The 12,048-nt window shown below is 33.3% G+C and overlaps 2 protein-coding genes across 2 annotated transcripts; both read right to left on the reverse strand.

Annotated features, from left to right (window-relative positions):
• Window positions 1–865: 865 nt before the first annotated feature.
• On the reverse strand, window positions 866–2,781 carry LOC124355034. The gene is made up of 3 exons (XM_046805939.1): window positions 2,407–2,781; window positions 2,128–2,193; window positions 866–1,671 (listed from the first exon to the last, which is right to left on the reverse strand). Exons 1-3 carry the CDS (start codon window positions 2,438–2,440, stop codon window positions 1,256–1,258), a joined length of 516 nt encoding a protein of 171 aa, XP_046661895.1. The 5' UTR covers window positions 2,441–2,781; the 3' UTR covers window positions 866–1,255.
• Window positions 2,782–6,192: 3,411 nt separating this feature from the next.
• Window positions 6,193–11,693, reverse strand: LOC124355898. The gene is made up of 2 exons (XM_046807052.1): window positions 11,405–11,693; window positions 6,193–6,500 (listed from the first exon to the last, which is right to left on the reverse strand). The coding sequence occupies exons 1-2, from the start codon at window positions 11,691–11,693 to the stop codon at window positions 6,193–6,195; spliced, it is 597 nt and encodes a 198-aa protein (XP_046663008.1).
• Window positions 11,694–12,048: the final 355 nt, after the last annotated feature.

Here is a 12,048-nt window from a genome sequence, read left to right on the forward strand (position 1 = left end):
TGAACAGTTAATACCTATGGTTTTTAAATATTTAAATATACAATTTGTTTGAAAATTTGCTACAAAAGATAACTTTATGCCCTTTATTATTCATGCATTATACAGGATATAATGTTACCCAATAACAACCTTTTTTCTTGTAATTATTATACCAAAACAGGTTTAAAATCATAATCTAATTTTATACCTAAATAGATACTTTCTGTTTATACAGTAATAAATGTGCTTATTTAAACCAACAAACCTGATATACTATTTTTCAAATAATATATTGATTTTTTCTATATTTTCAAAAGTCAATTCAATTTTTACATTATTTTTTTTCTAAATTCTGTTTGTTTAACCATGGCTATATTGCAGTTTTCTAAATAGATTATACAAATTTGTTAATTTGTTTTATTCTCATTTCTTAGGTTCAGGTTTTTCATACAAGGTTAATCCATATATTATAATGTTCTGTAGATTATAAAATGATAAAGTCAGCCTAGAAAGTAGGATTATTTTTTGCCTTGTTGGCAACCAATACTTATTATTGATTACACAAAAACTTCTTTAAACAATTAATACTGTCTTTTCTTTTTTCTTCGGTGAACCTTTTTCTCCCATTCAAACTACTTTGATTTTACTTCAAACTTCTTTGGATACACAAACTTTTTTCATTCATACTGCTTTTTACTTAATATAATTGAACCCCCATTTTTCAGATGACATTAGTGTTCCCCGAGGAACGCGTTCTAGAGGATTTTTTGACAAAAATCTGGAAGTAGGAGGAGAAAAACTAAACAATCAATAATTTCAATCTTCTTTTGCTGTACAAACCTTGTATATGAAAAAATCTGGAAATAGGAATAAAAAACCAAACACATTCAATAATCTCATTTTATTGAAGCGTAACTAACGCAGGAAACGTGCGTTCGTATTACTAAAACTTGAACTTGTAGCGTGCTTTACATTATAGCGTACTTTACATTACTGAGAGTGTTAGTCCAACTAACGCTTGACCTTCAAGATAGATCTAGAAAGTTGAAGCAAACACGATAAGCAGTACCAGGGGAGCCGTGAATTTGCAACGCCCAGCAAGAAGAAAAATTCTAGAAGAATCGAGTTGCAGTGATAACATACTGAAATGAAATTTCTCAATTCCTTACAAGTGTTATAAAGAGAATGTATATCGTTAAGGTCGTTAATGTATATTAAATTAGTAAAAATCAAGATTACTTTCAAAATTCGTAGATCAAAAACTACTTAACTGATTTTAATGAAATACATATTGACAAGAAAAGGATTTCCCACGCACTGCGCCATCTTTCTTTTTATTAGGCGCCCCTATATTAACAGCCGAGTTCAAATAAGAAGATTGTAGTTCCCAGCTTCCCAAAGACCAATAACTGTTAAAAAATTCTTGTCTCTTTTCCTCATCAATTTTTTCATTACATTTGTAACGACATTGATGGTTGTACGGCTTAAGCTCCTTTCTTTGGTGTACTTTACCTTTGCGGTCAGTGTATTCGTGCCCCGAATTGCGAAGTATAGAAGATTTTTTCCTTTTCCATGACTCAATTCGTCGAGTCCTTTTTCTTCCAGGGTGCTTGGTGCGCTTAGGAGGGGGTTCTTCTTCGTCCATCTGCTGTTCTTCTCCCTCTGTTCTCTGGACCTGTTCTGTGACTCCACCTAAAAATAAAAAAAAGTATAGCAGACACCGAGGTAGTAGGAGAATCAGTAGGAGGCGTATCGTATGTCTGTCATTTGTCTGTCTTGCAGTGTCTTAGCGACTCGAAATACACCTGTGGAAACTTTGTTTATTTTGAACAGCTTGTTCTAAACTGCTGTAATAGGTCTATTGGAAATTCTTTAAAATATTGTAATGTAGTATCCAACACTAGAAAAGGTTAATTGAGGCTCTCTAGATGATTGTATACGCTTAACATGACATTTTTGTAGGGGGGACGTTATGCCTATAGATATGGGACTAAATGTTCATGGCCACTATCCTTAAGGGGGATATTCATCCCTTATTGTATGGTAACAAGATTATAACCTTGTAATTCAACCCTCAACCTTCATCCCATATGCCTCAAAATACCTATTATTTCCAAAGGAAAGATAAAATTAAGGATCTAGGCTCACCTTCATCGGAACTATCGCCTGAGTCCTTGTTGATCGGATTGAAGTCAGGATCGTTATCACTGTCATCTGGAAATAAAACTAAGTATGTAGTAAATATTAAATCACTGTTTTAAAACAAAAACATTACACTTAAACACTGACTCTTTAATAATGAAACATAACCTAAAAACTGCAATGGAAAGTTTCATATTTTAAAGGAATTGTAGAGGCAAATTATTACATTAACAATAATCACATATTTTGGAAACTATCAAGAATCAATTGAACTTATACACTTACCTCCAAAAATACTTGGAATACTGTCTTCGGACATTCTCTGCGGTTACACTGAATGAACAATACAGTAAACAAAACACATTCCTGAACAAAATGTCTGTACCTGTTAGAGGCCAAGGGATACAAGTGCTTGTACCCCTTGGCCTCTAACTAAAACAGCTGATGCTGAAAGTAGTTTTTCATTTTGCCGCTAGATCTCAGCATTTAACAGAGTTTTACTTATACCTGTTGGCCACAAACATTTTTAATACACTCAGGATATGGCTTCTGCAGTTAACTCAGAAAAAAACCATAAAGTCACTTGTACCCCTTGGCTTCTGACCCCTTCATATGTAGTATATACTTAACATATATAGTAATAAGTCCCATACATTTCAAGTTAACTTAACCCTGAGGAGGAAATTATCCCCTATTTCTTAATGATCATTGAAAAATAAAAACATTACGAGAGAAATCTTAAACTTCAGCAACAAGCGTGTTCAACGTTAAATTCCATGAAAATAACAAAATTTTTCAAATCCACCCCAATCATCCTTTATCTTAAAACTTCTTTATCTCATGAATTATTTGAGCTTTTACAATGAAATTTGGTATATGGGATCAGTAAAAATTAAAGCATTTTTGAAATAATCAATTCCGGATTAACCCTTAAGATGACCTTGAAATAGATTTTACTTCATATGATCCCCATTGTTTGAGATATTTTTTAAAAACCAAATATTAGAAGGCCTACTTCTATCAGTGTCTTTGACATTTGTACAAAATATAAAACATAGTTCATAAGGTATTTCAAAAAAATTACTGAAATTCTATAATTTTATTCTTGATTACATCACATGAAAAAAAATTCTCAGAAACAACACAACAACATACAACATAACAAATTGCATTTGTAACAGCATTTTGGAAGTCCATTTTACTAATTATGTTGTTTTTCGAACCAGAAATATTGGTAAAAGTTTTTGTTATATTGATAATATAAATGGGATTATTTTCTATACGATTGTAATACATCTTGATGTTTTTGCAGTACATTTTCTTAAAATCTTGGTACATCGATACATAATTATGAAAAGACCTTCAGAAATCTTTACATTTTGTAATTCATCTCCATAAGAACCATTCAAGTTTACTCTAATATGTTTTATATTGGAACTGCAGCATTTTGAAGGATATTTGTCTTGATTATTCTGTCTATCTGCTTGATAACATCTAATAACGAACTTAATAAGAATTGAAAATATTTCTATAAGTATTCGTAATATTGAATGAATAAATTATTCATTCAGAAATATTTTTGCTCAATACATTGCCAATCCAGAAAACTAAACATAGTATTCTGAGTGTTTGCAATTTCATTAATCAATCAAATGTACTCGTGATTTTATAATCAATCATCGGATCTCTAGTAAAAATCTCGTTAATTGTAATTTTTCTATCAACTAGCAGGTAATTTTCAGTTTTTGTTTTTAATATCGCATCATCATCTTCAGCTCTTATGAAACTAACGTAAGATCCACCTATATAGATAGGAAAATTTACATCTATATACATAAATGCGAATGTTTGTTTGTATGTTCCGTTATAACTCTGGAACCAATGCACGAAACATCGTGAAATTTTGTACAGTGATTCTACACGTTCCTGGAAGTAACATAGGCATATTTTTAGAGAGGTGGTTTGGTCCACTGGAAAATGTTTTATTAATTAATTTTTAATTTCTAAGTAGTTCTTGATTTTATAATATTTTACCTTCGATCCGGCAGACTGCGCTGCGACACGTAATACAAAATGAACTGATACTTAACAGCTGTTTATACTTTCAGCTGAAGTTCATCAAAGAGCCAGAAACATTTGTTTACATTAAAAATTTAGAAAATTATTATTGTTAAGTGCTTAATTAGTAGTGTAATGCAGATTGCAAAGACGAAGTTATTACCTAATTTTAAATTTAGATTGCACCAATGGTCAATAAACTATCTAATGCAAAGAAAATACTATTGAACGCTGTTATAAAAACCACCTCATTGTACAAAGCCGTGAAAGTTTGTACATAAGGTAATCGAATTTGGTTAGACCGAAGGTAAATGAAAAAAGCCGAAAGAAGACGCTTTATGATCGAAATTAGTTTTCGTTGATACATTTTCTTGATCGGAGCACAAGGCAAACTCCACAATAATACTGGAAATATCCTAGACAGAAAATTAATTTTAACAAACCGAATTTGATTCTTTATAACCAAAATAGTTTATCGACATTCACCTATACAAAGTAATTGTACTGAATAACTTATCAACACCTAGCAAAAACCACGAAAGACAGATCAGGAAATATTGTTCATACCTTCATAATGCGCTCAAGAGGCTCACGAAGGAACGACTATCAATTTTATTATATAAGGAGTGTTTAAGAATGTGACAGAAAAAGAATAAGTGAATATAGTGTATTGTTTTTCAACAGGAAATTGCGTGCGAAGGCGCGGGAAACTGCTAGTTTACTTAGAATTTTAAACCAAAATCTGATAAATTTTCAACCGCTTCAAATTGTCCAAATTTCAAAGTCGATTCAAAACCATTTGAAATCAATCACTTTTAGAATAAGACATAATCCTTCAATTGTACTTAACCATAATTTTCAATTTCTTTTATAATTTTATTGTGTTTACTTACTTCAATTTTGAAAAATAAAAATGGTTTGAAATTGTCAATTAATTTAACATAATTTGTTCCAAGGTATGCTTGACACTCTTGTTTTATTAAAGTTTCAGAAATATAAAACTGGAATTGAGACAAGCAAAAATTATTTCCAAAATCAATATTAAACTCTGCCTTTTTTACTTTGGTTTGTTCAACTAAATATTTAAATTTTTGCACATTTTCTGGACTCAAGTGTTGATAACGACAAATTTTCTTTATTCTTTATTGAACATATTCTTAGAGAACAGTACAATCGTCAGATTTTATTTTGTTACAGTAAGTTAGAAAGTTCTGTTTAAAAATTCATTTATTGTGTAGAATGGATGGTCTTGAAGCCAGAGTTTTAGTTTGTGTCCAAACTGCAGTCGGTCTCTCCTCTTCAGTTCTAGTGCGAGGGCGTTCCACAGCTTTGCTCCGACATACGTTGGCTTCTTCTCCGTGGACGCTAGGCGGTGAGCTAGAAGATGGTAGTTTGCAGCATGCCGAGCGTTGTAGTCATGTTGATGTGCTCCAGTCATCACTTCATCGGCTGATTTCAGGTGTACGTAGGTCACAGCTTCTAGGATGTATAGGTTAACCACAGTGAGAATCTTCAGTTCTTGAAAGGCTTGCTTGCACGATTCTCTTGTGCGTAGGCTTGCAAGGATCCGAATTGCTCTCTTTTGGTGTATTAGGACCCGTTGCAGATTGACTAGTGTGGTACCACCCAGACTGCTATACCGTACGAAGATGTGATTCGTAGAGAGCATAGTATGCAGTTTTAGCTGTTCCTAAGTCGCTGATATGTTTCATCCTGCGGATCACGTACATTCCTGGGCTAAACCTTTTACAGAGGTTGTCAATGTGGTGTGTCCACGTCAGAGAGTCATCTATTGTCACTCCGAGATACTTTGAAGTGCTGATTTCCTCCAGTTCAGGCAGTCCTCCACCTCCTACAGTATCTTTGTGTCTTCCAAAGAATATCTGTTTTGTTTTTGTCTCGTTTACAACAAGGTCATTGCCTTGGCAATATTGCACTGCCATATTAACAGCCGTCTAAGCAGCTATCTCTAGCTCGTCTTGATTCGTTTTCCCGAGCAGAAGCACAGTATCATCAGCATACATCAGTGTACTGCTGAAATCCTCCATGTACTGAGGAAAATCGTTTGTGTAGAGGATAAAGAGGACTGGTCCCTAGAACAGAGCTTTGCGGCACTCCTCGAGTGATGGCTTGTAGTCCTGAGCATATTTGGCGTGTAACTCCTTTGGCGGTGTATTTCACTTCTGTCATCTGGTTTCGTCCTGTGAGATAGCTTCGGAACCATTCCAGGGATTGTCCTCGTATTCCAAGCGTGGCTAGTTTTGATAGCAGGTGGTTGTGGCTAAGGCAGTAGAAGGCTTTGCTGTAGTCAAGGAATATGGCTGTGGAAGTGTTTCCATCTTCGAGTTGATCAGCTAAAAACTCTACCAGACTTATCAAAGCAGTTGTAGTTTATCTACCTGGTAAGAAACCGTGTTGATGTGGAGTCAAAAGTTGATTCATTGATAAATGTTCTAAAATCCTATTAAGAACAAGCTTTTCAATTACTTTAGAAAGGGTTGGTATCAATGATATAGGGCGGTAGTTTGCAGGTTGCGTGGTGTGTCCTTGTTTGTATTTGGGATAGACTTTAGTTATTTTTAATGCAGATGGGAATATTCCTCGGCTAAATGAACTATTGATAATTTCTGTTAAGGGGTCGACAAGCTCCTCTTTGCAGATTTTCAGGAGTCTTGTAGAGCCATTGTCGTAACCGGTAGAGGTTTTTACCTTCAATGATTGAATGAGTTTAGTCATTTCCTCTCTGTTTGTTGGTTGAAGTATCAAAGTTGGGACATTGAAATTTTCTGCTGGTGTTATTTTCTGTAAATTAGTATGTCCATTCAGTTGAATGGTTTCGTGGGCTATATTGGTAAAGAACGTGTTAAGTTGATCGGTAATCAGTTTTGGTACCTGTACATGTTCTCCGTGGATATCCGGTGCTAAAGGTAGGGACTTCTCATCTTTTGATTTCCTTTCAGAATTTATAATTTGCCAAAGAGTTTTTGATTTGTTACCTGACCTTGACACTGTTTCTGCATGGTCTTGTTTACTAAGGAGTTTCAGCCTCAAGTCATAGTCTTTTCTGAGCCGTGACATTATCAATTTGTCATTTTCACTTCCTGATATATTGTACCTTTCTTGTGCTTCGAGAAACTGTTTTTTCATGTGTATTGCAATTTGGTCAGTCAATGTGTATTTGGGTTTTTTAATTTTATACCTGATTAATGGACATGTAGAGTCTATCGAGTTTAGGAGTATTTTTTGAAAATTGTTGTATGTTTCTTCTATGTCCTTTACGTGGTAGACTGTTGACCAGTCTTGCTGGCTAAGATAATATTTCAGGTGAAGTAGATTCCGTTTACACATATTTCTTTGTTCGATAGTGGGCGGTGGAGGTGATTTTCTATAACAGTTGATTGTGCACAGTTGACCTGTATGGTCTGATATCCCAGTGTTGACTATTTCTACATTGAGGCCCTCGAGCGTAATATTGGTACAGACACAATCTATTGACGTTGCTGAAGTTGGCGTCATTCTTGTTGGTGGCAGGTCTAATCTCTGGATATCATGTCCGTTCAACATATCCCTCATCAGAGTGTATTAATGATTTTTTGTTATACTGTCAATGTTAACATCCCCCATGATTATTATTGGATTGTTTGTTGGAATACTTTCTAAGACATCTGAGACTATCTCCAGACTAGCTTCAATGTTTCCCTGATTCCTGGAATTCCAACAAGAAAAATGCAGCATTTTCCAAGTTTCACTCTAACTGCCGCTACTTCACAGACCAGTTCCTCACAGAGATCATGCGTGTTGTGTATTTCAACATCATCTTTCAAGTGGGTTTTGCAGAAAATAGCTACTTCCCCCTTGCGATAACGCTCTCTGCTGAATTCTGCAGCTAACACATATCCTATTAGCCTTGTGTTTCCAATTATTTCCTTATTTTGTCCATGTTCCGTTAGGATTACGAGATCCGGTTCTAAGCTGGTAAGGAAAGTACTAAGGCGCTCGATTTTATTAGAGATTCTGTCAGTGTTTTGGTGGAGAACAGTAAGTGTATTTCCTGTCATTCTTTGGTTTTTTTCATCTGAAGTACTCCTAAAAAATTGTGAGAATTTGGATTAGTCTTGGAGATAGTCTGATTATTGGTTGAGGTGACTTCTTCAAGTGCTGTGTTTTGTTGGTCTTCACATTGTGGTAATAAGAGATGATTCTCGAGTTCTAGATTTGATGCCTGTCTTTTATCGTTATCGTGGGTTTTTGTCTCGGCAATTCTTAGTAACTCTTTGTAAAATTGAATGTGTTTGTTGAAGAAATCTTCATAACTCTCTCCTGCCATTCTCTTTTTTGCATTCATTGGTGGTCCCTTGCTTATAGGCGGATTTGATATGTTAACTGGAATATTATTAAATATTAATAAAAAACACTACTTTTCCAAATTGTTTATTATTTCGGGCGAGGCCTTTCAAAACCAAAGGTTTTCATCTTCAGGCAACTCCACAAAATAAATATTTACATATTGTTTGTTAAAATTAATATTAAATTAACATATGGTGTAAAATGTAAATACAAAAATTTTGGAAATATTTCAGCCAGTATGAAAAAATTATATTTGACTAGAGTTTAATTTTTGAATAAATTCAGAAGAAAGAAGATTGGAATTTTCAATAGGGACCTCTTCATTGTTCATGAGTTTTTCTTTACTTCTGTTTATGTATAGTGTTTCCCAAGCATTTCAAGTTCATTGGTTTTTGTTATTTCTTTTATTAATTTTAGATTTGTAATTGATGTTCTGTGTCCTGATTCAATGCAGTGCTTGGCTACAGCAGATTTGTCAACTCTTCCATATTTTGTGTGCGATAAATGCTCTTTAAATCGTGTTTTTATTGTTCTTTTTTGTTTGTCCAATATAAATTTTGTCACAGTCATTGCATCCAATTTCATAAATTCCCGATTTATTATCATTTGAAATTTTGTCCTTAGGGTTTCCTAAAATTTGGGATAATTTGTTGCTTGTTCTGTGAGTGACAGTTTTATTTGTATGCTTTTTAAAAGTTTTGCATATTTGGTTTGAAAAAGTGCTGTATGTTGTGCAAATAAATTCATGTTTTGTGTCTTCAGGTGGTCTTAATGTTGTCTTATCTTTTCTACTTTTTCTTTTTAAAGCTTGTTTTAGTATATTGTCAATGAGTTGTGTAGTGTAACCATTGAACATAGCAATAGATTTGATGTAATTTAGTTCTTTCTTGTAGTTTTCTGTTGAAAGTGGTGTATTTAACAGTCTATAAATCATTGAATTAAATGTTGCTCTTTTTTGTGCAGAAGGATGGTTAGATTCATTGATGATGAACCTATCTGTATGAGTTGGTTTTCTGTAGATATCGAATTCAAATTTTGTTTCATTTCTAATAACTAATACGTCTAAAAATGGGATACTATTGTTTTGTTCAATTTCATATGTAAATTTAATAGTAGGGGTAAAAACGAATTTAGAGTTGTGATAAAATCTTGTATGTTTTCATTTTTATTAAATATTGCAAAAATATCATCGACGTATCTTATCCATTTTTCTTGGGAAATATGTCATTTTAGATTTGGCTGTAGTTTCAAAATAGCTTCATCAAAAATATTGGCAATAAAACATGAGATTGATGAATATTCCCGTAGCTGTTCCATAAATTATGGGTATGAATCAGAGCACATTCTCTATATAGAGAATGTGCCTTATTCATACAAATTTATCATATGGGAATATTCATCAATTCTCTCCTTTTTATTGCCAATATTTTTATGAAGCTATTTTGAAACTACAGCCAAATCTAAAATGACATATTTCCCAAGAAAATGGATAAGATACGTCGATGATATTTTTGCAATATTTAATAAAAATGAAAACATACAAGATTTTATCACAACTCTAAATTCGTTTTACCCTACTATTAAATTTACATATGAAATTGAACAAAACAATAGTATCCCATTTTTAGACGTATTAGTTATTAGAAATGAAAACAAAATTTGAATTCGATATCTACAGAAAACCAACTCATACAGATAGGTTCATCATCAATGAATCTAACCATCCTTCTGCACAAAAAAGAGCAACATTTAATTCAATGATTTATAGACTGTTAAATACACCACTTTCAACAGAAAACTACAAGAAAGAACTAAATTACATCAAATCTATTGCTATGTTCAATGGTTACATTACACAACTCATTGACAATATACTAAAACAAGCTTTAAAAAGAAAAAAGTTAGAAAAGATAAGACAAACATTAAGACCACCTGAAGACACAAAACATGAATTTATTTGCACAACATACAGCACTTTTTCAACCAAATATGCAAAACTTTTAAAAAGCATACAAATAAAAACTGTCACTCACAGAACAAGCAACAAATTATCCCAAATTTTAGGAAACCCTAAGGACAAAATTTCAAATGATAAATAAATCGGGAATTTATGATGAAATTGGATGCAATGACTGTGACAAAATTTATATTGGACAAACAAAAAGAACAATAAAAACACGATTTAAAGAGCATTTATCGCACACAAAATATGGAAGAGTTGACAAATCTGCTGTAGCCAAGCACTGCATTGAATCAGGAACACAGAACATCAATTACAAATCTAAAATTAATAAAAGAAATAACAAAACCAATGAACTTGAATGCTTGGGAAACACTATACATAAACAGAAGTAAAGAAAAACTCATGAACAATGAAGAGGGCCCTATTGAAAATTCCAATCTTCTTTCTTCTGAATTTATTCAAAAATTAAACTCTAGTCAAATATAATTTTTTCATACTGGCTGAAATATTTCCAAAATTTTTGTATTTACATTTTACACCATATGTTAATTTAATATTAATTTTAACAAACAATATGTAAATATTTATTTGTGGAGTTGCCTGAAGATGAAACCTTTGGTTTTGAAAGGCCTCGCCCGAAATAATAAACAATTTGGAAAAGTAGTGTTTTTATTAATATTTAAAAATATTTAAAGAATTTCCAATTGCTCCAAGAGTCTACAATGTTAACTGGACTTGGATTGGTGCTGGCTCTATTGCTTGGTGTTATTGCATTGAGATTTCCTCTATGTTTAGCCACCTGTAGGGAGATGCTGACATGAGGTCTCTTTGTTGTTGGCACATTACATATTTTTTTACTGCTTCGTTCTTGATTTTGTGCATTATTTCGACAACTGTCTGAAATTAATGGATTACCATCTTCAGTGTTAGATTTGTGATCTAGCTGTGTTCTTATTTTAGGTAGGTCTCCTGAAGTCTTGCTTTTCTTGGTTTGGTTCAGCTGAGCTGGGTAGGATGTAGGCCTGACAGGAGAGCTTTGTGGGTTTGTCAAAACCTCGGGTACCTTTTTGTTGTTGTCTAGCTGAGTTTGGAAGTTTAGCACATGTTTTTCTATTCCTTCTTGGCGGATGTTTAGCTGTGCTAGTTTAGCTAAGACGTCTGTGGAGTAACTGGGCTCTGGTTGTCGTGTGGAGCTTGTTTGCATTCCTACATCTTTAAATGTCTTGGCTACATCTTTTTTTGTTTTCTTCTGTTTGCATCCTTTTCTGCTTCTTTACGACAGCCTGTAGCCTATTAATTTCTTTTTCTTGGTTGTTTATTAAGGTTTCCTTTTCTAAATCTTGCTCTTCAAAAGTTTCTGCAAGATCTTCCCTTAGGCGTCGCTCTTTGGTTAGGTCCTCTTCTGCTTTTCTTAATGTATCTACTAAAGTAAGGTTTCTTTGTGTTAGAGTCTCATTATCTTTTTCAAGCTCTTCTATTCTCATTTCAAATTTAATTTCTTCTGCCTGTTTCAAATTTCCGAGTAGTTGAGAGTTTTTGAAGGTTAAGTCAAGCACGTC

The sequence above is a fragment of the Homalodisca vitripennis genome, chromosome 2 (assembly GCF_021130785.1).
Source record: "Homalodisca vitripennis isolate AUS2020 chromosome 2, UT_GWSS_2.1, whole genome shotgun sequence".
Taxonomy (NCBI): Eukaryota; Metazoa; Arthropoda; class Insecta; order Hemiptera; family Cicadellidae; genus Homalodisca; species Homalodisca vitripennis.

What these genes read in the sequence shown, in the direction of transcription:
- LOC124355034 (XM_046805939.1), bottom strand. Translation starts at nt 2,440, where the DNA reads ATGTCCGAAGACAGTATTCCAAGTATTTTTGGAG. An exon ending in TATTCCAAGTATTTTTGGAG is followed by an intron (nt 2,194 to 2,406) that starts GTAAGTGTATAA and finishes TTTTATTTCCAG; the next exon opens with ATGACAGTGATAACGATCCT. An exon ending in AGGCGATAGTTCCGATGAAG is followed by an intron (nt 1,672 to 2,127) that starts GTGAGCCTAGAT and finishes TTTTATTTTTAG; the next exon opens with GTGGAGTCACAGAACAGGTC.
- LOC124355898 (XM_046807052.1), bottom strand. Translation starts at nt 11,693, where the DNA reads ATGCAAACAAGCTCCACACGACAACCAGAGCCCAGTTACTCCACAGAC. An exon ending in CAAATCTAACACTGAAGATG is followed by an intron (nt 6,501 to 11,404) that starts GTAATCCATTAA and finishes ACACTTCCACAG; the next exon opens with CCATATTCCTTGACTACAGC.